The 24,579-nt window shown below is 41.8% G+C and overlaps 1 protein-coding gene across 1 annotated transcript in view; it reads left to right on the forward strand.

The window, feature by feature from the left end:
• Window positions 1–24,579, forward strand: part of SNTB1 (syntrophin beta 1) — a 231,022-nt gene that overhangs the window by 191,379 nt on the left and 15,064 nt on the right. Inside the window, exon 4 of the mRNA XM_041769285.1 lies at window positions 6,884–7,023. Within this exon, the coding sequence (XP_041625219.1) occupies window positions 6,884–7,023 (140 nt within the window). The remainder of the gene's footprint in view (window positions 1–6,883; window positions 7,024–24,579) is intronic.

The following is a 24,579-nucleotide window of genomic DNA, read 5'->3' on the forward strand; positions in this document are numbered from 1 at the left end:
GAATCTGGGGCTTTATTGTATATGGCTTAGAGGATTGCAGAGCCAGTTTCAGAATTTGGCAGGAGGGGACACATTTGAATTTGGGGACTGCTACTGGGAACGTTGGCGTATAAAAATGATACCGTCCCTAAACGTCCTGCAGTCAAACCACATTTCTCTCTCCTTATTTCCATTCTGCTTTCTCTAACCTTTTTTTCAGCTTTGTCGTGATACCCATCAGACAAGCCGGATCATTCGGTCCGCTCCCCGCCGTAAGCCACCCTTGAATTCACCATGTGATCCAGGTGTCAAACATTCTGGGAGTTGTGTGAAAGGAGAGACGTGAATCCAGTGGCAAGTGCAGTGGAGCTGAGGCTACACAGAGTCCTGTTTCTGAATTTGCTTGCTCATCCTCTTTCTCATTCTCCTCTGCCTTCTCTTCCTTTCCATCTGCTCTGCTCCAGGCATGGATGTCCCGCCCGGTGCCCGACCACTGGGTTCTGGGGTTGTTCGGGACCAGCTAGAGGAGGGCCGCAGGTGGTGACTTGTTAGCATGTTTCCCATGTCCCCATGGCCACATTTAAGAACTTGTTCCTCTTCTTTTGGTGAAGTGGAGGGGATCTTTATCTGCCTCTCTGAGAGCTGGTGCAAGGATTAATTATCTAATGTTTGTAAAGCATTTGGAAGTTGATAATTACTAATTATTATTACCATGGTATCTTGTCTTTTGTTCTAAATTCCTAGTAATCTGAAGTGAAAAGACTTAAATTAAAAAGTTGCCGAGATAGCCATGATCTCCCAAAGAAACATTGCGATTGACCTTCTTTCTCCGTGAACGTTATTTTTATTCTGCTGTTAGTCACTCTCCTCACATCCAGACCTTCCTCCCTGAGCAGGGTAGCTGGAAGCAAGTGTGTGTGTGAGGTGTATGGTGGGGATAGTTTAACATTTCCAGGATCTGCCATATGGGAAGTGCATTATATACGTTGTCTCATTTAATCCTCATAAAATATGCATACGAGGCCATTATCGGCATGTTACACATCAGTGAACAAGTGCTTACAGCAGTTAAGAAATCTGTTCAAGTCCCTCAGCTCAGAAGTGGCAAAGCCCGATTTCGAAGACACTGCTGTTTGGCTCCGAAGCCTCTGAGCTGCCCCTGCCACCCCGTGCTCCAGGAGAGGGTAGAAAAATAACCATTTTAGGAAGAGTTGGCACGAACAGAGAAAAAGAGATCCATATGCTGGGGTGGGGTGGGGGGTTTGCCCCATAAACAGAGTCCATGGAGCAAAGAGGTATAAAGCAAGAGACCTAGTAGCTAAAGCAGTCCCAGCCTAGAAGCGGAGAATTTTAAACTGAAAAAGATGGTCTGGTTTTCAAGTTGGAAAGGCTGTTAGCAATAACTTTGTCCTAACCCGTTTTTGTTTTTTGTTTTTTTTTTAAGATTTATTTATTAATCTTAGACAGAGAGGGGAGTGGGGAGGAGGTGCAGAGGGAGAGGGAGAGAGAGGCTTAAGCAGATTCTGTGCTGAGCGTGGAGCCTGACCCGGGGCTCGATCTCACGACCCTGAGATCAGGACCCTGAAATCACTACCAGGGTGGAAACCAAGAGTTGGACACTTAACTGACTGTGCTAACCAGGCACCACTGTCCCATCCCGTTCTTAGACCCAGAAACGCAAGTAATTCTTGCTCAAGTTTACTCAGATCTTTTGTTTGATACACACTTATTCTTACTTTGATGAGGTAATAAGAATATATAAAATCCTCTTTTAAATTGAAGTGTAGTCGACATACCATATTATATTTGTTTCAAATGTGTAACATAGTGATTGGAGAATTATATACATTATGAAATTATCACCATGGTAAGTGTCTTACTGTTGGTCACCATACAAAGTTATTACAACATTATTAGCTATATTCCCCGTGCTGTATTTTTCATCCCTATGACTTATTTATAACTGGAAGTTTTTACCTCTTACTTTTCTTTACCAGTTTCGCCCATTCTTGCATTCCCTCCCACCTGACAACCACCAGTTGGTTCTCTGTATTTGAGTCTGTCTCTGTGTTTTGCTTTGATACCACTTTGCTTGGTATTTTAGATTCCACATATAAGTGAAATCTTATGTTATTTGTCTTTCTTTGTCTGACTTATTTCATTTTGCATAATGCTCTTGAGGTCGATGCATGTTGTCACAAACAGCAAGATCTCACTCTTCTATATGGCTGAGTAATATTCCATTCTTCATATATATTTCCCCCATATCTTCTTGATCCATTTATCTGGCAGTGGACTCAAAGATTGCTTCCATATCTTGGCTTTGTAAATAATACTGCAAAAAAACATAGGGATGCATATATCTTTTAGAATTAGAATAGCTACTATTTTTAAAGATTCGCTTGCTTACTGTATGCAAGACACTTTTCTAAGCCCTCTGTATGTATTAATTAATTTCATCATTGCGACTTTGCCTAGGCAACAGCAGTATTCTTTTTTTGGAAATACCTACAGCAAAGGTACTGAAAAGCTTTGGTAAAACTGTCTCTTTGAAACTAATCTGCCGATTCTAGGTATTTTAGAGAACACGAGGTCAGTAGTTTTCAAACTGTATCCCTGGGGTTGCTGGGAACCTCACTCAGAGGTGTGGCTGGCGATAAGATAAAGGCGTAAAGTCTTGGATCTCAACCAGGCTGTAACCCCACACAGAGCCTTTTTCAATTGTTTTATATTTTGTTCTTTGACGTGTGATTTAATCTGATCAGAGTGTCCACTGAATTTTGAAAGTTTAAAAAATGGGGCACCTGGATGGCTCAGCTGTTGAGCGTCTGCCTTAGGCTCAGATCATGATCCTGGGGTCCTGGGGTCGAGTCCCGTATGGGGCTCCCTGCAGGGGGCCTGCTTCTCCCTCTGCCTATGTCTCTGCCTTTCTCTCTGTCTCGTGAATAAATAAATAAAATCTTTTTTAAAAAGTTTAAGAACTGCTGATGTAGATGACTTATGAGACCTGTCTGAAATAGAGGATTCAATGACTCTACTTCCCTCAGTTTTTTTTTTAATTGAAATAGAAGTGACATGTAACATTTTGTGAGTTTAAGCTATACCACATGTGGGTTTCATCCATTTGTTTCTACTTCCTTCAGTTGTTACCAGTAACTTCTTTCCAGTCTCTCAAATTCTTCTTGTCATTTTGTAAACCTTTTCTCTCATGCTCTACAGAAGTGACAGTAGGGGACAGGATTCCACTTCAACACAGTTGCCCGTCAGAGTAATTTCAGAATTGTGAGTCTTTTTCCCTGTATATTCCCCTTCTCCTTCTTCATGAGAAACATGATCAATTCTTTAGAAACTGCCACAGCATTTGACAGCAGGAAACTAGGATTGAGATGGAAGTTGTCACCTCTTTTTCAGGAGTCACGTTTTAATAAAATAGAGATTCACCCCAGAATGGTTGCATTTATGCTGGAGAATCTTTGGGTGCCAGGAAATTTGGATTTGTAATGGAAGTTGTCACTGAACAGCAGCATAAATACACTAGCCCCCCTAAAAAAAAGTGTTCTGGAAAGGCTTTGCAGTGTGAAGCTCACGTGGCATGAAGTATGGTATTAAAAACCTGTTTTCAACATAACATTTTTCTCCTTGGAAAGTTGATTGTCCTCATGGGCAGATTTCTAGCTTCAAGCGTTCACATAGTATTAAAATGAAAGCTCTGCACCCAGAAACTGTGGAAAATGCCCACTGAGTATTCTCACAGCACAGTTAGCAAATCCACCAAACACTCTTTGATAAACGACAAGATGTTTTAGGGCTTTAGAATTACTGATACCTCTACATACTCTTCGACGTGTGGGTGAGTTTGTGATTCCACCAGTAGAAGGGTCTGCATTTTACTGTTGCCATTCACTGTTAAGGTTTATTTTGCAAACTTAATATTGTTTTTGAAGAATGATACTTAGTTATGTTCACATTTAAATGATGCTAGTCAAAGTTAATGGATCAGATCTGACTAGGTAAGTAAGATAGGCATTTTGGGAGGATCATTTGTAGCTTTTCGGTCCGATTTAATGAACTGGAAAAGTAATTTACTAAGTATAATGTAGATGCTGGAAGAAATTTATTTCAAACTCCCCAAACACTATGCTTTGAGACCGTAGCTTGGTCACCTTGTAAGGTCCCGTATATTGCATTCTGTGACAATTCATTTTGATCTCTTAAAGATGCTGCTGTTCTGTTGGAAAAAGCAATAGGATAAAACTGGATTTTTAAAATGTGTATCAAATGCCTAATGGGAGAAACAAGTCAGGTAGTCATTCACATTCTAGTGTAAATAGCTTTACAGGGGTTTTTTCTTTCTAGAAAGGGAGGTGTTTTTTTTTTTTTTTTTTAAGATTTTATGTATTTATTTGAGAGAGGGAGTGCAAAAGAGCACCAGCAGGGAGATGAGCAGAGAGAGAGGGAGAGGCAGGTTCCCCATGAGCAGAGAGACTGACATGAGGCTCCATCCCAGGACTCTGGGATCATGCCCTGAGCTGAAGGCAGACACCTAACCGACTGAGCCACCCAGGTGCCCCAAAAAGGGAGTTTTTGTCTGGAATTGTTGGAAGGAGCATGATCATGATGTAATGGATTCTTCCTGGGAGAACTTAGGGATGGATAGGAAAAGATGAGTTGAAATTGTTAGCACCAAAGGTATTCTTGGATTTCCTTATAATTTTTTCCTAGGACAGTCAGTACTTTGTCATATTATTGCCATTTCCAAAGAATTCCTTTTGACAACTTTAGAAGCCAGTGAGACTGCTATGATTTTCCCACCCTGTGATTCACTAGGGTCTTACCATCTGGTAGGTATCATGCTAAGCACATTACATACACTGACTCAGTTCTTTTTTTTTTTTTAGATTTTATTTATTTATTCATTCATGATAGCCACACACACACACACACACACACAGAGAGAGAGAGAGAGAGAGAGGCAGAGACACAGGCAGAGGGAGAAGCAGGCTCCATGCACTGGGAGCCCGATGTGGGATTCGGTCCCGGGTCTCCAGGATCGCGCCCAGGGCCAAAGGCAGGCACTAAACCGCTGCGCCACCCAGGGATCCCCACTGACTCAGTTCTATTTATTTATTTATTTATTTATTCATTCATTCATTCATTCATTCATTCATTTGTTTATTTTTTTAAAGTAGGCTCCTCACCCAACTTGGGGCTTAAACTTAGCACCCTGAGATTAAGAATCACATGCTCTACTGACTGAGCCAGCCAGGCACCCCGTGCACCGTCTCATTTAATCTCCACTCTGGCATTATGAGGTGAACCCTAGTTAACAGGCTCCAAATGGTGCTAATTCTCCGCTGTGATAAGCATTTTAAACATTTTAACTCAATCTTCACCATAATCCTCTGATATAGGTACTATTATTTCCCCATCTTACAGGTACAGAAACTGAGATACAAAGATTCGCTGACTTGGCTGAGAGCTCACAGCTAGTAAATTGAGGAGCTATGATTTATGTTCAGGCATTCTGGCTCCAGAGACAACACTGTTAACCACTGTTGTGTGTGATAGTATCCTTATCAGTGAGCAAATAGAAGGACAGAGAATAATAACTCTCCCAGAGTCACATGGGCAATAAATAGTGGAGCGGAGACTCAGGTTCAGGCAGCCCATAAAACTGCATAACCTACAAAGCTCACCCCCCTTCCACAGCCCTGCACATCTTCTCTACTTTGATCATTCAGTCTTAAAGCCACTTCAATATAGATGTCAGTGTTGACACTTAAGAAAAGAAATGATAAGAATAGAAAGGGAAGAAATGAATTTTATCATTTATTCAACTTATTGCCTAGTTGAATTTTGAATAGATTTTGGATTGTGGTTTGAATCTTCACTAAATTTCCAGCATCAGAGACAACCTTAACCTCATCTACACCAGTGATTCTTAGTCCTTAACGAATGTATGGGTCACCCGAAGACCTTGCTAAAATGCAGATTTTAATTCAATAGGTCTAGGATGAACTTGAGACTCTGTATTTCTAGCAGGCTCCCATGTGATGCTGACACTCCTGGAACGTGATCTGTGCTTTGAGTAGCAAGGTTAGCACATGGAAGGTTTTGTTTTTGTTTTGTTTTGAGCATAAACTGAGCATAAAGATTTATCCTAGGGCCTAGAGTTCAAATTGGACAGAGGGAATTTTCAGAGATGGAAAAATGAACATGTACAAAGTTGAGATGATCAACACTGGGCAGAGGGAGGAGTGGCTCATGAGTGGCTCACTAAGACCTGAGCTACCCAACTTCCAGGATTGGAAGGGACTTCCAAACATCCAACTTGATGTTGGAATCCTCTCATATATCTGCCAGGTCATTTCACCTCTAGAGTTAAGGAATTTTCTGTGCTGAATGGAACTAGGAGAATTTAAAGATGGTGCCCAAGTCACAGAAACAGTCTAACTGAAAGGCTGTGATGTCCCCTACTTCTCCAGACAGACATGTGCCCCCATAGTACATTCCCAGAGCCTTTGGGTGTTTCTTCAAAAGCTTTCAAACCTTCCCATTTCATAATAAAAACAATGTACTCTACCAGAGAACCATCTGGGATTGCTTCTTCCCCCTAGCATCTGCATCCCACTCTGAAATAATGATCTCAGTGCTGACTGGCAGGTGAGAAGCAGTGACAGCTGTTTGGCAGCTGGGCTGCTTCTTGGCTGTACTGATACCTGCTGGGGCCCTTGAGAAAAATCAAGAATCCTGCGACCATGAATGGTTTCTTCTCATTTTGATTTCACAACCTGAACCCAAGACTCCTGTTGTCGGGTCTTCTGATTGGAGGGATGCCAGCTTCTCCTTTCCAGCCACTCTTCCTTCGGGCTGTGACGTGACAGTGCTGTGTTTTCTGTTTCAGGTGCCTGGGGAGAGCGAGAAGCAGTGGAAGCCAGCACTCGTTGTACTGACTGAGAAGGACCTTTTAATCTATGACAGCATGCCCCGGAGGAAGGAAGCCTGGTTCAGCCCAGTTCACACATACCCTCTTCTTGCCACCAGGTAGCCATGGCCCTGTGTTTGAGTGTGATATCTTTTTTTTTTTTTTAAGATTTATTTATTTATTCATGAGAAACAGAGAGGAAAGAGAGAGGGGCAGAGACACAGGCAGAGGGAGAAGCAGGCTCCATGCAGGGAGCCTGACGTGGGACTTGATCCTGGGTCTCCAGGATTACGCCCTGGGCCGAAGGCGGCGCTAAACCGCTGAGCCACCCGGGCTGTGCGAGTGTGATATCTTTGTGGTTTGAGATTGTTCTGGTCAATTATAATTATTTCAGTGCATTATATTCCTGCTTACTATTGCATCAGGAGCTGAGAGCTCTCCAGCAGATAGCCACACATCTTTATCCAGAGAGATTAATGATCATCTATAGCCAAGCGCAGGGCAATGCAGAGACAAAAACAAACTGCGTATCCATCCTGAAGGAACAGTGACATCTGTGAGATGGTCACGTGCCTGGGTCTCCACTCCATTTCCTTTGAGACCAACTATGCGCATGTGTTTATGGTCTTGAAATTCAGGTAGGATTATCGGGCAAGAGTCTTCACTTTTGGCACAGAGATTGTCATACGGGCGTGTACAACAGGCGTTGTAATGTTTGCTCAGCACCAGAGACCCCATAGAAAGTTCTTTCTCAATTGTGTGGTGCTTCCTATGGAAGTGGGGCTGCCAGAGTCTATCTGTTTCTTAGGGCCTTCAATGTCCCTTATTGTTCATGTGACATATGCATCATGTGCTTAAGATAACAGCACATGCTTAAGACCCCTTTTCAGAGGTCTCTATCCTGAACACAAAAGCTCTTTAAAGCTCTATTGTTCATGTGACATAATGCATCATGTGCTTAAGATAACAGCACATGCTTAAGACCCCTTTTCAGAGGTCTCTATCCTGAACACAAAAGCTCTTTAAACCTGAGTCTTAAAAAAAAAAAATAAACAAAAAATAAACCTGAGTCTTGCCTTTAAGTAGTTAGCAACTCCCAGATCTGGCTTCTGTTGCTGGCTCTTCCTGTATGTGCTTTATGATGATGGACGCAGCTTTCATTACTCCTGTACCTCTCTTTCTTTACCTAGAGGGTAGGCATGCTAACATTATGTTTCTGGCCTCCCTGGAATGATGCTTGGCAATATTGGGCCCCAATGTCTGTAGGATGAATTCCTGAACAACATGGGACACACTCTGGAATGAGTTTGGTCCCACAGACAGAGAGCAGAGTGGACTGAGGTTTTGGGGCATCTGTCCTGAGTGAGAGAGAGATGGAGACAAGATGGGTTCTCTATTCTGGAGGGACTAAGATGCCACACAGGATATAGCTGAGGCTCAGGTGCAGAGAAGAGAGTGAGACCTGGAAGCAGAACAAGAGGGGACATGAGATTAAAATAGCAATGGTGTATGGAGCTGAAACTCCTTTAAAACCCCTCTTCCTTTCACTTATGGTGATGATGGAGAACAGCAAGGGTTACCTGAAGATGGCAATTATTGGCCTCAGGGTGAATAGAGGAGGAGGCCTTCAGGGGCCAGGGACCAAGCCTAGATCACGTAGATATTAATAAATAAAATAAAATACAACAGTAATTTAAGTTTTGGGTATCCTAAGCCTCAAAGCCTTTGACAGGTAGCCATGAAAGCACTATTGATGTTTACAATAAAATCTCAATAATCAGAATCCAAACATCCTACAGTGGAGCTTCAGGCTGTGTTTTAGGTTCCATTCAGATTCAGCCCAACCGCCATCATGTTCCACAGTCTCATTCACAGTCCTCACCCACGGGCACTGATATGCAGATTCTGAGACATTCTCACAACTGGACCCAAAGAAAGATTAGACGATGGTCACTGTCTTCCAGGTACTAAGAAGAGAAATTGGACTCATGCCTCTTAGACTGATTTTCAGCCTCACACGTCTAAGTACAGTAAAGTTCCTAGTAACTCTAGGGCAACTTGAAAATAAAACTTACCCTAACGCATAGATAGCTTTTTTTCCTCATAGTTTCTGAGCATCCAGACATGGGGGCTGCCTTTTTATTCATGCACCCATGCATTCAGGATTTGAAAAATTCAGTTCTTCAGGCTACATACACTAGCCACGTTTCAGGTACTCAGTAGCTGTGACTATTGGCTACTACTTTGGACAATACAGATCAAGAACATATTCATCATCACGGAAAGTTCTATTGGACAGCACTACCCTAGGGCGTATTTGACTAGCTCAGAATCAGCAGCGTGTCAAAAGCTCAAGCTGCCTGATGGGAGGTTGTGTCGCAGGCTCTTCAGGCCATCTACACAAGCAGGCACCAGTGGCTCACGGGGATGGGTGCACAGGACAACAAATGGCATCTGAGTAGGTCTGGGTGGGGTACCAAAAGGTATCTGTTACAGGCTCACATGCCTGGTCTGGACTGTGAGCAAAGCACACGAGTAACCTAAACCCATGAGCCTGCATCTGCTATGGAAGTAAAAATGGAAACCCCTTCAGTGTGAACTGTGCTTAGTTAGAACAGAATATGCATCATGAAAAATCAGTGCCTTCCATCTCTATGTAAAGGAGATGCAGTGATGATCCTTGACATCCCAATTTACCACCTCTTTTCCAAATTACCCAGCCTCACCGTTGAACTGCAAAATCAACGTGTTACTGTATGTGTATGTTAGTCCTATGAGCAGTGATAAAATTCGGCTCATAATCATGACCCTGATCTCCAGCCGGTAACCGGTGAGGCAGAGGATGTCCACGATATGGAGGCAGCACTGGCTGTTTGTGCCTATTTCGTCCCCTTGAGCTAGTACATATCTTGTCACCTGTTCCTGAGCAGCAGCCTGGAAATGTGAGAGCTGGAGTTTCCATCTTAGTTTTCCTCCTGCCAGAAGAGTGCTTACCCCGAGCTAATCACTGCGCCTCCCTTTCAGAGTCCTCATCTGTTAGATGCATCGGTGAAATGCTGCTGTCTCTCCAAAGCCTCGCTTTGGAGATATACTTTGGGGAAATAGGTTTCTAACTGACCCTTTGGGTTGTGCAGCAGCCACCATGGCTTCCATGCATTGGCCATGGTCCTCTTCCCTCCACCATCCTGTAGACATGCCTAGAGAAAGACTGTTGGAAAGCCAACAAAAAATGAGGAAAACAACCCTCGCCTTTGCCGGAATCCCATAATCACACTGGGAGGACACAGTCCTTGTGTGGCTCCAGGCTATGGAGCTGGGTTCAGGGCGGCTGAAGATAGAAACTCTTCTGTCCCTGCAGACAAAGCTGGCTGTTTGAGGTGGGAGGCTAGGCTGAAGCTGTTTGCTTCTGGCAGAAAACTCGCTGCCAGGAGTAGTAGAGGTCAAAGGAAAACTCTGGATCCTTCCATTACAGAAGTTACCCCAGTACTTCCAAGGGCTGCTTCCCCAGCCACTTATTTAAGTTCATCAAGTGACTCATTTATTTCCCCTGTGTTCTATATGGTCACATATGGCAGTGTGTCCTGCGTGTATGAGTATTTAGGCACATAGCTTATCTAGAAGCATTATAAGTCTTTGAGTGGGTTTTTCTAAAGAAGGGGACTCATGACTTTTTAAAATTGATTTTTAAATAAAATTTTATTTTATTTAATTTATATTCAATTAATTTACATATAGTGTATTATTAATTTCAGAGGCAGAGTTCAGTGACTCATCAGTTGTATATAACATCCAGTGCTCATTACATCACGTGCCCTCCTTAATGCCCATCACCCAGGTACCCCATCCCCCCACCTACCTCCCCTCCAGCAACTCTCAATTTCTTTCCTAAAGTTCAGAGCCTCTTATGGTTTGTCTCCCTCTCTGATTTTGTCTTGTTTTATTATTCCCTCCCTTCTTCTGCGCACTTCTGTTTGGTTTCTTAAATTCCACATATGAGTGAGATCATATGATAATTGTCTTTGATTGACTTATTTCGCTTAGCATAATACCCTTTAGTTCCAACCATGCCCTTGCAAATGACAAGATTTCATTTTTTTGATTGCTGAATAATATTCATTTGTATATATAGACCACATCTTCTTTATCCATTTATCTGGCAATGGACATCTGGGCTCTTTCTGTAGTTTGGCTATTGTGGACATTGCTGCTTTCAACATTGGGATGCAGGTGCCCCTTTGGATCATTACATTTGTATCTTTATACTAGGTAAATACCTAGTAGTGCAATTGCTAGATTGTGGGGTAGCTCTATTTTTAAGTTTTTGCAGAACCTTCATACTGTTTTCCAGAGTGGTTGCGCCAGCTTGCACTCCCACCAACAGTGTAAGAGCGTTCCCCTTTCTCTGCATCCTCACCAACATTTGAGTTTCATGACTGTTAATTTTAGCTCTGATTGGTGTGAGGTGGTATCTCGTTGTGATTTTTATTTTTATTTTCCTGTTGCTGAATGATGTTGAGCATTTTTTCATGTGTCTCTTGGCCATTTGTATGTCTTCTTTGGAGAAATGTCTGTCCATGTCTTCTGCCCATTTCTTGACTGGATTATTTGTTCTTTGGGTGTTGAGTTTAATAAGTTATTTATTGATTTTGAACACTAGTCCTTTATCCTATAAAATCAACGTAAAATCAAATATCTTCTCCATTCTGTAGGTTGCCTTTTGGTATTTGGAGAAATGTTTGTCCATGTCTTCTGCCCATTTCTTGACTGGATTATTTGTTCTTTGGGTGTTGAGTTTAATAAGTTATTTATTGATTTTGAACACTAGTCCTTTATCCTATAAAATCAACGTAAAATCAAATATCTTCTCCATTCTGTAGGTTGCCTTTTGGTTTTGTCAACTGTTTCCTTTGCTGTCCAAAAGCTTTTCATCCTGATAGCTCATTTTTGCCTTTGTTTCCCATGCCTTTGGGGATGTGTCTAGCAATAAGTTGCTGCAGCCAAGGTCACAGAGATTGTTGCCTGTGTTATCCTCTAGGATTTTGATGAATTCCTGTCTCACATTTAGGTCTTTCATCCATTTTGAGTGTATTTTTGTGTATGGCATAAGGAAATGATCCAGTTTCATTCTTCTGCATGTGGCTGTCCAGTTTTCCCAACACCATTTGTTAAAGAGACTGTCTTTTTTCCATTGGATAGTCTTTTCTGATTTGTCAAAGATTAGTTGACCATAGGGTTGAGGGTCCATTTCTGGGTTCTCTTCTCTGTTCTCTCTACGTATGTGTCTATTTTTTGTGCCAGTATGATACTGTCTTGATGATTGTAGCTTTGTAATATGGCTTGAAGTTTGGAATTGTGATGCTTCCAGCTTTGGTTTTCTTTTTCAGCATTATTTTGGCTATTCATGATCTTTATCTATTCATAAAAGTTCCATACAAATTTTAGGGTTGTTAGTTCCATCTCTGTGAAAAATCTTTCTTCCCTGTGGTTCTTCAGAAGCACTGTTTTGCCTTATGTTGTAGTGTCCACCAGTGAATTAATTCAAAGGCTGTCCTGGATCTAGTGCTCACAGAGTCATCAGAAGCCCCTAAAATGTGTTGTATGGTTGCCCTGCTTTTTCACTTAACATGATCTTAGAATTTTCCTATGATATTTTGTACTCTACCTTCACTTTATTTCACTGTGTAGCATTCCATTACATGGATGCTCCAGGGCACAGATTCTGGAAACTTACAGCGTGGCTCCAAATCCCAGCTGCTTACCAAGTTTTGGAAATTTGGGCAAATTTTGTAATCTCTTATTACCTCATGTCCCTCATCTATAATGGGCATAATATTTGTACCTACCTGATAAGGCTGTTAAAAGTTTACATTAGGTAATGTAAAGTGCTTAGGATAGTGTTTGACATGTGGTAAGTGCTAAATACATTTAGTATTAGTACTTTTATTTTTTAACCTTTTCTCTATCTGGGGATTTGATAGTTCATTGGCCACATTTTAAAAACAACTTCATCACACTGAAAACTTGTGAACAACTGAAATCCACAGGTTGTCATTATAGCACCTTGTGAGAAATCTTTTAAAGGTGATCTTGTCAGCAAAAAAATAATAATAATAAAAATAAAGATAGATCAACAAACAGAAAGCCTGAAAAACATCTCCTTAAAAAATAAAAATAACTTTCTTTACTGGTGGAGAGGAATGATCACAGTATTGGATTTGACAACCAAATATGAACCCGGGTTCATATTCCAGCTTTGCCCAGGCAAGCCCCAGTTTACAGGCTGTGTGACCTTGAGCAAATCATGTCACTTCTCTGATCCTGTTTCTTCACCTGAAAACTAGGATCATAATGTCTGTGACAGAGTGATTATGAAAATGCCAGAATGATGACTGTGCCTGTCAGCTCAGGCTGCCACACCAAAATACCATAGCCTGGATAGCTGAAGCAACAGATAATTATTTTCTCACAATTCCGGAGGTTGAGAAGTCTAAGACTCCAGTACCAGTGTGGTTGGTTTCTGGTGAGAGCCCTCTTCTTGGTTTGTAGGTGGCCACCATCTTGCTGTGTGCTTATATGACTTCTTCTTTATATGTGTATGGGGAGGGAGAACACTGGAGCTCTCTGGTGGTCTCTTGTTATAAGGACACTAAACCCACCAGAGCAGGGCCACACCCTTATGAACTCATTTAACCGTAATGACCACCTTGTTGGCTCTGTTTCTAAATATCGACCCTTTCAGGGTTAGGCCCTCAACATGTGAACTGATGGGGTGACAGTGGGACAGGATTCAGTCCATGGCCATGACAGAAGTACAGCCTTATTTAGTATCACAACTGGCACACAGCAAGTCTGGGCAGCTGCCAATCCTGTTCCCTTCGCCTTAGCAGTGCTGGGCAGCATTGTTCAGGATGTCAGAGACAGGCTTTTCTCTTGCCCAAGAACAGGCAGGGACCAGAGCCAGTAGGAAACAGGTTCTTCTAAAATCAAGTTACTTGCCCAGACAGTTGACTTGTTGATTTGTTTAGTTTTGGTTTGTTGTTTGTTGTTTTTGTTTTTGTCTTTGTTTTGTAGTCTCAGGCACACCTAATTTGTATTTTTTTTTTTTGAAGATGAAGATTTGATTGTGTTTCAAAGCAGTGACACTAGAAATGTTCACAGCGTGTTCTTGATGTTGACCACCAAGCAGAGAAGTGTATGAGCCGTCGCCTCTCCCACTGACAAGCATCGATGGTGCCTCTGTGCATCAATGGCACAATTTATAGCAGTGCATTTGAGAAGTTTTCCAACACGTGATTTTAACTATTCTCATCCCTCAGCTTTTATGAGTCTTTGGGAAAACGTTTTTTGTTTTTTTGGTTTTGTTTTGCTTAGCCAAAGCTTATTTGATGTTGCTGACCACTTAAAAAAAAAAAAAGTACATATACTCTTGCCCATATGGAGGAAGTGGGTTGGGTTGTTTTGTTTTTGTCTTTGTTACCGTCATTATAATTGGTAAGTGAGATAGGCCTACAGAGAGTGAGGGTTGAGGTTGCGGTATGTCTGAAATTCTAGAGGAGATTTTACACAGAAATTCTGCATGCCCATTCCCAGTGGTTGGCAAAAGACTGGGAAGCACAGAGCTTGCAGAAGGAGTGATGCTGCCCTGAGCCCAGTTCTCCCCACTGTGGGCCCGAGAGAAGGGATAGGGTAGCTAGAGAAGAGGAACTGATGAATGTGCAGGTCACTCCTTTGATTCCACATGGGAGCCAAAGACACTGGCATTTCTATTAAACATGTTGGGTAATCTTTGGTGCCTAAGGAACTAACCTGTTTCTACGTGCTAAAAGTAGTTGCTGCCTCAGGCCAGCCTCAGAAATTTTAGGAATGCTTTCCACTGGGGAAGTTGGGCCGTTTGTGTGTGTCAAACATTAAATTACAATCAGTTTGTGGTTTGCACACTCAGCCCAGTAAGTCTCTTTTCTCTTAGGGAATGTGAGTCTGTGCCATGGCATTCCCAAAGGAAGCATGAGAGGCTCTGCAAGCCCATGGATCCACACTCTCTCAAACTGAAAAGTTCAGGGTTTGTCTTCACATCCTTCCATCCTGTTTGGGCTCTATGTATATAGAGTTTACACTAACTGCTGGTCCCCTCTCCTCCCTCCTATTAATCCAGCAGCTCCTTAGAGTCAGGTGGGAGATGAGCAGGGGAGATGAGCAGGGAGACTGGAACCCCCCAGCTCACACCAGAGGAGCTCCACGGTCTTTGGAGTCAGACACACTGGGAGTTGGATCCTGAGACCTTGACTTGCAATGCAGTTGTGGGAAAATATCAGTTCCTCTGAATCCAAGCCTCCTCATCTTTATGAAGGGCAAGAGTTTCTTCTGCTTTGTATGGTTATTGGTGGGACCCATTGAGACAGTACATGTAAGTGTTTAGCATATGCCTGAGACATGATAAGTGGTTGATAGATGTGAGCAATTATTAAGATTGGGAAAAATAATTGAAATTAATGTATGAATAATAAGTTTGATCCCACATATAATACTGTATTTATCATGGATTTGTAGTGCATTAAACCAAAGTCATTGAGATATAAGGACAGGGCGAAGGAAGAGTTTGTTGATTTGTTGGTAGAGAGAGGGACGTGGGGAGACTGAAACCTCTCAGCTCACACTAGAAAGCTAGCTCTTAATGACACTTGTAAGAACGCTGCAGGTAGGTGGCCTACTGATGACTTCTTCTTTGGAGCAGGGATGTCCAGTTCAATTTAAGAAATGTTTAACAGTCTCCTGTTAGAGGCCAGCATTGTACCAAGGGCTGATGTTAGGGGGATTTTTTAAAAAAATGCAAAACGGGAGGGGTAAAAGCCAAGTGTTACAAAAGCTAATTGCTCGGGTTATTCACTCATGGTTTCATTTTCCCAGTAAAAGAATACAGATTTTATTTGTCATTACCTTCCATGAAGAGGTTCTTGAAGATCTTTTTATAATCTATATTCTATACTCATTGCGATATATGTTGAACTAATTAAAACATGGATGGGATAATGGAATATGGAAGAGATAACCAGGAAAAACTCAGAGTATATCTAAAAATTAAAATTCTAAGATTGCTAAATGATAAAAAAGACTTAAAAGGAAAACTTCCCAACACATTGGACTGTCACGATGTGAGAATATCCTTCAGATCGTAGGCCTTGTTCATCTCTAGACATGGTAAGTGTGTGGGTGTCTGGGTGAATTAAATCCTTGGGTGACCTGAAGAGCTCATTATTCCCTCTCGTTATAAGAGGGAACAATTTCTGCCTATAGTTGACAAGCTGGAGTTTGGCCCTTTTTCCTGGTATAATGGAGAGAGTATAAACTTTGTAGTCAGGAGGACTTGGGTTCAAGTTCTGGACACTCGCCCTGTGATCCTGGGCAGCTACTTTACCACACAGAACCATGGATTCCTTTACCTTGTTGGTAAAGTGGAGCATGTAAATACCACTTCCAAGACCTCATGGAGACTAAGTGCAGCCTTTCACACAGTAGGCATCTGCTTTCCTCTCTCCACTTCTGATGACAGCTGGCTGTGAGAGGTCACAAGACCACGGAGAATATACGTCCCTGTCTCTGGAGGTCCACCTGGATTAATTCCACTAAATAGTAAAAAATTGGCCCTTTTGTTGCTCATTCTCCTGTATTACATTGGTCTTTGCTTCAAGACAGTATCCCTCAATAATATCTTTTCTAGAGATGGGACCTTGCCTGACCTTTCAGCACCATGTTCAGATGAAAGAAGTTTAGAAGGTTTAGAAACGAGGCAATTGTTCAGCTCTTCTTGGCTGAGGGGCAGCTTGCTGGTTCCTGAGCAGCCCTCTTCTCTGAGAGTTTGGGGCTTATTAGTGACTTTCCCCCTCACTTCTTTCCTAGACAACCGGTTGACAGCTGGGCTCCATTAGGGTGGCCAGTGGATAAAAGTTATTAAAGGACACCTGAATCATTTAAAGGATCTGACCAGTTGTTTTGCTTTCTTGTTTTTTGGGGGCTTACACTGTGGCATGTACTGGGAGATGGCTAATTTCAGCAATTAAGTAAAATGAGAATGTAATATTGCTTAGCAACCCAGTTACCTAATATGTAGTTTTACTAATTTTGCTGAACCTGTGTGCTGTAACTGCTTTTATTTTAATTAAGGATATTAATAATAATGTTTTTGTATGGAACATTTTATGCAACATCCTCTAACACCTATCCAGAATTAAATTAGTGCATAAGCTTCCTTTGTGAGACAGGTTTTTTGTTATGTTTTTTTTTCTCAAAACCAAGCAGGCAGAGGGGGGCATATCTGAGAATCTAGAAACTGTATGCCGTCTAGCACCTCAGTTATTGGTGGACATGCATTTTGCCTGACCTCCTGAGGGAATGAAGGCATTTCTTACTGCCAAGCTCCCCCAGGTATCAAACAAAGAATTTGACCTACAAGTGGGCTTATCCCACTGCCACGCTGAGCCTTGTGGAATCCACCTTGTGAGCCACTTTGGACAGTTGAAGTAATTTAAAAATATTTCACCCTTTCTTTTTACCCAGGTTAGGGACCCATTTACATGCAGTTCTTTAAATGTACGTACCATGGATCCATGCTGGCCAGGAACGTGAAATCTTAATGATTCACTTTTTTTAAAAAATAAAATGGCACCTTCTACTCCCAGACCCCCCCCCCAAAAAAGGCAACTCTGACTCCCTAAAGGACCAAGTCACTACTGAAAACACTAGTTGCTAAAGATGGATTTGAAAGAAGAAACAGGCAATGGATGTTAGGCTAATCCCATAGAACATCTCATCCCAATTACCTTTCAAGATCACTTTTGGCCAGGGTTGAATTAATCTGGAAATGAGCATCTGATGGATATAAACCCAGGTTCTTTGGATCTAGCATTAGCTGTGGTTTCATGGATGGAAGACTGAGGGTAAGAGAGAAGTCACGGTATCTCACAGGCGTCCTGAATCACAAACTTCTTGGAAAAGAGTCCTCCTTGTATTGTAGCTATTCATTCAGTCATTAATGTAACAAATATTTACTGAGTGCTTGCCATGTGCCTGGAACTGTCTAGGTTGTGTACATACAGCAGAGAACAATCGAATGAAAAATCGTGCCCTGATCGAACTAATGATACCAGTTGCTCTTCCTATATATTCTGTTCCAGGTGCTGTTCCATACAGTACTCACACAACTCATTTCATCCTTATCAACAACACAATGAAGTAGGCATACTGCTCTCCCCAGTTTGCATTTGAGGGATCTGAGGCAGGGAGGGCTTAGGTAACTTGCCAAGGTCACACAGTTGGCAGATGGCCGAGTTGGGCTGCCTGACTCTGCTCTGTCCCCTCACACCCAGGGGTTCATTCTCCTGCCCCGCACATGTTATATAGGCCTTTCATTTGTTCACTTACTCATGCTCCCAAATAGTAGGAAATGTAAAATCTTGCTGGAATTCTTGACTTTGCTTCTAACCGTGGGAATACGTATTTGAACTCTGTAACCAGGGAGCCAAGCATGTCCTTGGGCTTCTCACACCGTTTCAGATAACGCTCAGAAACTGGGTGTGAATTGTAGCTTGAAAGCTTGTCCCAGGGTGCCAGTATTTTCTTCCGACCGGATAAGAAAGTTATCTTCTCTTGGGAGATAGCATTTTCTTGGTTGCTGTAGCCTCGTCCCTGTTGCAGATATGAGACAGATGGTCATATTTTTAAGACTACATAAATAGCTTAAAATGTAAAATAATTGAAACATAAATAATAGCTATTTCAGAGTCCCCCTTGAGACTGCAGATCAGAAAAGATCTTTGGGAAGAATCTTGGGAGGAATGTCAAAATGCTGTTCCTGGCAGACACATTCTGGATGACGCCCTACCTTTCTATTTTTTTTTTTTTTCGCCCTACCTTTCTAAATATGCATTTTCTAAATCTTAAAGTCCAGCTGACATTTACCTGCTACTTAAAGTGTCCAGAATCTGGCTACGGTGATGTGTTCCCAAATATGGTCTGCAAATGAAGAGCTCATGAGGGGGCCTTTTCATTGCCCCATGTTTCGTAGCATTTCAGAATAGGCCAAGGATATGTGTGTGTGTGTGTGTGTGTGTGTGTGTGTGTACTTTCCTTTGCAAAATTGAACTCAGATTTTTTAAATTTTATTTAATTTTATTTGTTTTAAACTCATATTTTTAAAACATTTTGGAAAACTTGTATTTGTGTAGTTACTCGGCCAGCATGCATTGAACACATAACGTGTGTTGAGTTGAATGCTAGACGCCACCAAATCAATGAGAGACGCAACAAGTCCTCCCCTGGAGAACATCAGGATCTAGAGAGGAAGATGGGGTGGTGATCTTCAGTGCTGTGTGGGAATCCAGAGAAGGGGTGCCTCCCTCGAGGAGATCGTGCTATACTTGGTCTTGAGCTCCAGCCGATTGCTGTGCCACCAACAGCCAATGTTTCTTTCCCTCCATGTATTTTTACCCTGGAGCTGTCGACTTTGATCCACGAGCAACAAACCTTACAGAGTGGCCTCCATGAACACTTCCTGACCACCATCGTAAGCAGTCTCAGCCCCACTGGAAGAGATCCTGCCTCACCTTAGATCCTCAGAAGCAAATCTTCTGCTCCAAATGTGATTCTTCCTAGATGGGCCAGGGTTCAGGGACAGTTTTGACCAACCGTCAAGGTTGATTTTTCAAGGCCAGAATGCCCTCTACAGTCCCCTGGAAGTCACTTGAGCACCTCCCCAGCCACTGGGGACATTTATGGCGGCCTCCTCCCCCGTCCCATTCCTCACACACTGTCTTCTCTTTTCCAGACTGATTATCTCCAAGGATGTCCTTTCTGAAGCAGTTTTTGTACTTTGCTGTTTGGATCATTGTCTTCTAATATCATGATACTTGTATGGAGCTGTATTTTAGCATCACTGGTTTCCTTTGAAATTCTATTTACCTTATAATTTGTACACATCATTCAGATAAAGGGTCCACAGCCTCCATGACACTGCCTAATGGATGCAGGGTACAGAAAGATGAAGAAGTCCTTTCCTAAAGTTTGGTGTCTAAAACCAAATGCTGTGTTTTAGGTGTGGTTTGATCAGTACAGGGCGACAGAGGACCATCACCTACTCTCATTCCATTAATTCATCTTAAATTCACATTAGTGCTGTTGGTTGCTCTAAGTGGAGCCAGCCATCAACCTATTTCCAGTGGTGCCTCTACACCGAGTCTCCCCCATTCTAATTTTGTTGTTGTTTGTTTTGGGCTCCAACTGCAGTGCTTAGTAATCTTATGTCTTGATTCTGTATTTCTTTTTACCGGTTTTGGGTCATCCGCTGATTTGATGGCAATGTCCTCTACAACTTCAGACAAGTCACTGATGAAAGTGTTCAACAGGGCAGGTCGGAGGCCTCTGCTTCCATTCCTCATTAAATTGATTCATCATGGCTCTGACCACTTCACATAGGACTCATCTAACTGATAAGCTTTGTATCCAACACTTACTCCTTTTAAGTCCAAATGAATATTAAAGGAAACTCTGTTAGTACATTTTTTCCTGAATATTCACTTAATCTATTCCTTTTCTAGTAATCTGGTTTCTGGATGAAACAGTTGATGTAAGGAAGTCACACAGGGCCTTGTGAACTCCTACTTCCTATTTTCCAAAGTGAAAAAAAAAGAAAAGGTGATGCCTTAAAAAAACCCATTACTAAAATAATAATAATAATAATAAATTAAAAATCAAAAAAATTTAAAAAACCATTACTGAATTTGGCCTGGGAACAAGATCAAAGAATTGACTTTATTCTTTGTTTTGAAAATCAGGATATAATTTTCACTTTTTCTGTCTTTGAACTGCTGATTTGTTCTCCTAGATTTCCCAAAGATCCTCCTCCCCCCAGATTCACTTATGTAGCATTTAAGCCCCTCTGCTACCTTGGTGTGGATTCTTCACACAAGGACTTGAGTTCATTTGAAACATCAGGGTACTTTCTTCCCAAATGCCACTTCCTTCTGGGCTCCCACTGCTCCTTCCTCCTCATGTCTCAAAAACATTTTTTTCATAAAAGCAGCAAAGCAAGAATTCTCAAATCATATTTTCTTTCAGCCATCCATCTATATCACTACTGACCTGGAGATTCGAGCTGCCTCTGCCTTATCTTCACACACCATAGACATCTAGAGATTGTGACTCATGTTGTCTTTTCCATTATTAGAAAACCTTCCCTTGTGTGGACCGTCAACCTCCCATCTAAATGAAGGTTTCTTTTGAGTACTGGTTTGACTCCTGGTGAAAACTTCCTGTCCTTTGCAGTGGACATGATCCTCATGGTCCTGTTGTTACTTAATTTGGAACCCAGGTACTGGGTTCTTAAGATATTAAGGAACTTACTTATGCAATTTTGCTTTAGCTTCTGTTAATCCGAGGTGACTGTGAGTCCTGAGTGGTGATGCTCCGTGAACAGTCAGACGATACAGTATCCAGTATTGTATGTCCAATATTATTTTATTGGTTGATGTTGGAAATGTGCCAATACAAATTCATCTCAGGAGAAAGAATTCACAGAACATTATAAATGTAATCGTGCCACTCTTTTCTCTGTTTCTTCCTTGTAGCAGTCATGTAACTAAAAAGTCTTACCTTGCCTTACATTGTCTAATGGCCTTGTCTCATTTTCGAAATGCCATGATTTATCAAACAACCAAGTCCCTGTTCGGACTTCTGAAGATGGCAGAGCAGTTCACGTCCACATCTCTATGTATTGTCGTCCCCAACTTACTATTATTGACAATCAAAAGCAATTAGTTGGGGATGATATAAAGAACAAGGAAATCTATTACTTCCAACATCTTGATAAGAATGAGATGACAAATACGTTGATAACTGTAGGGTTCCTCTTTGTCCTGTGCCAGAATCCACTGGTCTGCATTACTGTGATGGAACGGCTTTCCCTCCAGGTTCAGGTTCACCCTCTGGAGAAAGACCCCCAAAATAACCAGATTGCCTCAATGAAGAGGAGTAATTTTCCACCCATCCATCTCTTCTACTTGTCATCTGCCATATTTCCATATTCTGACTATCTTCCATTTTATAGAAGTGAGCCTCCCAAGAACAGGGACAAACCTGGAGTGAAGAGTCTGTGGGAATCAGAGGGGAAAAGGGTATTTCTCCCCTTGAACTGCATCTCCTTAAGGTTTGGGCCACATCTTTTCTACTCACGCCATGCCTCACCTTGGGTTTGCATAGAGCAGGTGCTTTTATTAGTTGGCTATGCCTGACAAAACACTATAAAGCAGGTGGCATAAGCAACAAAAATTTATTTTCTCATCTTTTGGGAGACTAGAAGTCCAAGATCAAGGTACCATCAGGGTTGACTTCTAGTGAGGGTTTTCTTTCTAGCTGCCTTCTTACTCTATCCTCACCTGGCCTTTCTAGTCTGTGTGTGTAGGAGAGAGATCTCCGACATCTCTTTCTTTTCTTATAAGGGCACCATCCTATTGGTTAAGGCCCCACCCTTATGCCTTCATTTAACCTTTATTACCTCATTATAGACCCTATTTCCAAATACAGTCATCACTGGTGGTCAAGACTTTAACTTAGGAATCTTAGGGGGACACAGTTCAGTCCATAACAGTGTTCCATAAGTGTTTGTAGGATATACCAGTTGGTGAATGGCAAAAACTTTATTGAATGAATGAATGAATGAATGCCTTAGTGACTTTTTTGGTGATCATTTGGAAGTAGAGAAAAGACTTGAACAGAGCAGGAAGCTCCTCTAGGGCCCCTCGGAGCACCCCTGAATCCAAAACAGTCCTGTAACTTCAACTGGAAGGTCTCAGCATATCTCCTGTCTCATTTGTTAGAGGCCAGTTGGTTCGTGCAAGGGATTAATGAGGCCACAGGTGGAGGTTTCATCCCACAAGGCTCAGTTAGCTTCATATTGAGAAAGGCTATTCCACTCCAGGTATTAAGTTGAAAAGCTAGATGAGGACAATTTAGGATAACCTAGACATAAGCACATACAAGAGGACTTAGAGGAGCTCATCTGGTATTCCAAGCCTAAATTAACACTAATGTTAAACAAAGGACAAACTAAACATGTATTCTGAGTCAGAATGTGTATATTTTTCAGTGGAATGGAAGATCCGATTCTAAGAATTAACGTGGAGATTTGACTTCATTCCAGTCTTGTAGCCTTTTAAAGCGAATCTTTACATTTAAAGTATTGTTGTTTAGTGAAAATTTTCATATTAACGGATTTGTTTCAGTTTTTGTTTTATATAGTTGAATTGCATAGAGATTTTTAGTAGATCTATATACATTTTGCCACATTTGCTGTATGTATTTATAAGATAATTTGCAAAGTCTGTCTAATACTACACCCAAAGGAGTGTACTCATATGCATCATGTGGATATTCAGTGTAGTTCACTTGTTGTGTTTTTTTTTAAGTTTTTATTTATTTATTCATGACAGACACTCAGAGAGAGGCAGAGATATAGGAAGAAGGAGAAGCAGGCTCCCCTTTGGGAGCCTGATGCAGAACTCGATCCCAGGACCCCAGGATCACTTCTGAACCAAAGGCAGACACTCAACCATTGAGCCACCCAGGCGTCCCTCACTTGGTATTTTTAAAAAACTGATTTATTTGAGAGAGAAAGGGGGAGGGCATAGAAGGGCAGAGGCAGAAGGAGAGAGAAACCCAAACAGAGGCCCTGCTGAGCACAGAGCCTGATGCCGGGCTCCATCCCAGGACCTCAAGATCATGACCTGACCTGAAACCAGACTGTGGTCTGAAAGTCAGACCCTTACTGGACTGTGCCACCCAGGCGCCCCTGTAGTTCACTTGATTTTAATCTGAAAAAGTATCTTTCTGTTACCAGTATTCACATTAGGTACTGGAAAAGACAATTTGCTTTATCTGATTGTTTACATACAGCTCTACACGTTTCATTAACCAATACTGGTGTATTCAAAAGAATGCATTATTCAGCATGTCTGCTATTCTTCTGATAGCAAATCAACTTGTTCTTTAATATAGATATTAGGTAATTCACGCTTGATTACTGGAAAAATCAATTTCTCCTCTTCCCTTTTCTTTTCAATGAATGAGATTTGGTGATGAGATGAATAACAAAGCACAGCAGGAGTCCTACCTCCAATGGCTCTTTTCTCATTGTTACTTCCTGTAACACCCTGTATTTCTCCATCCTGGACTCCCTGCTCCCTGTGCCCTGTATCCATCAGCTAGACACAGGCCTTTCTCATACCTTGTTACACTTGGTTAATAATTTCATTCCCTATACCCAGATCTGCCAAGTGCAAATTTTCCAACAAATTGCATTTTCCAGTTATTGTTGGTTTCGATTTTATAATGTCTCTGGAGAAAAATTAACATTGGTAGGAAATTCACAAACAAGTGGCATTCTCCACGAGGATGGTACATCTTTTTCTCCTTCCAGTTGGGCCTCTGTGTTACATTTCTGCTGGCCCTGGATCGTGACAGAGTTGACGTCCCCTTGGCGGGAAGTTAGAGATGGAAAGTGAGAACATATCAGGCTAGGGAAGGCATAAGGGAACTAATGTTTCCTGGATGCTTCTTATGATCACTAAACACTGAATTAAGTGTTTTATGTATTTTATTATACTGAACCCCAAGGACGGGAGGCAGGAATT

The sequence above is a fragment of the Vulpes lagopus genome, chromosome 9 (assembly GCF_018345385.1).
Source record: "Vulpes lagopus strain Blue_001 chromosome 9, ASM1834538v1, whole genome shotgun sequence".
NCBI classification, from domain to species: Eukaryota; Metazoa; Chordata; class Mammalia; order Carnivora; family Canidae; genus Vulpes; species Vulpes lagopus.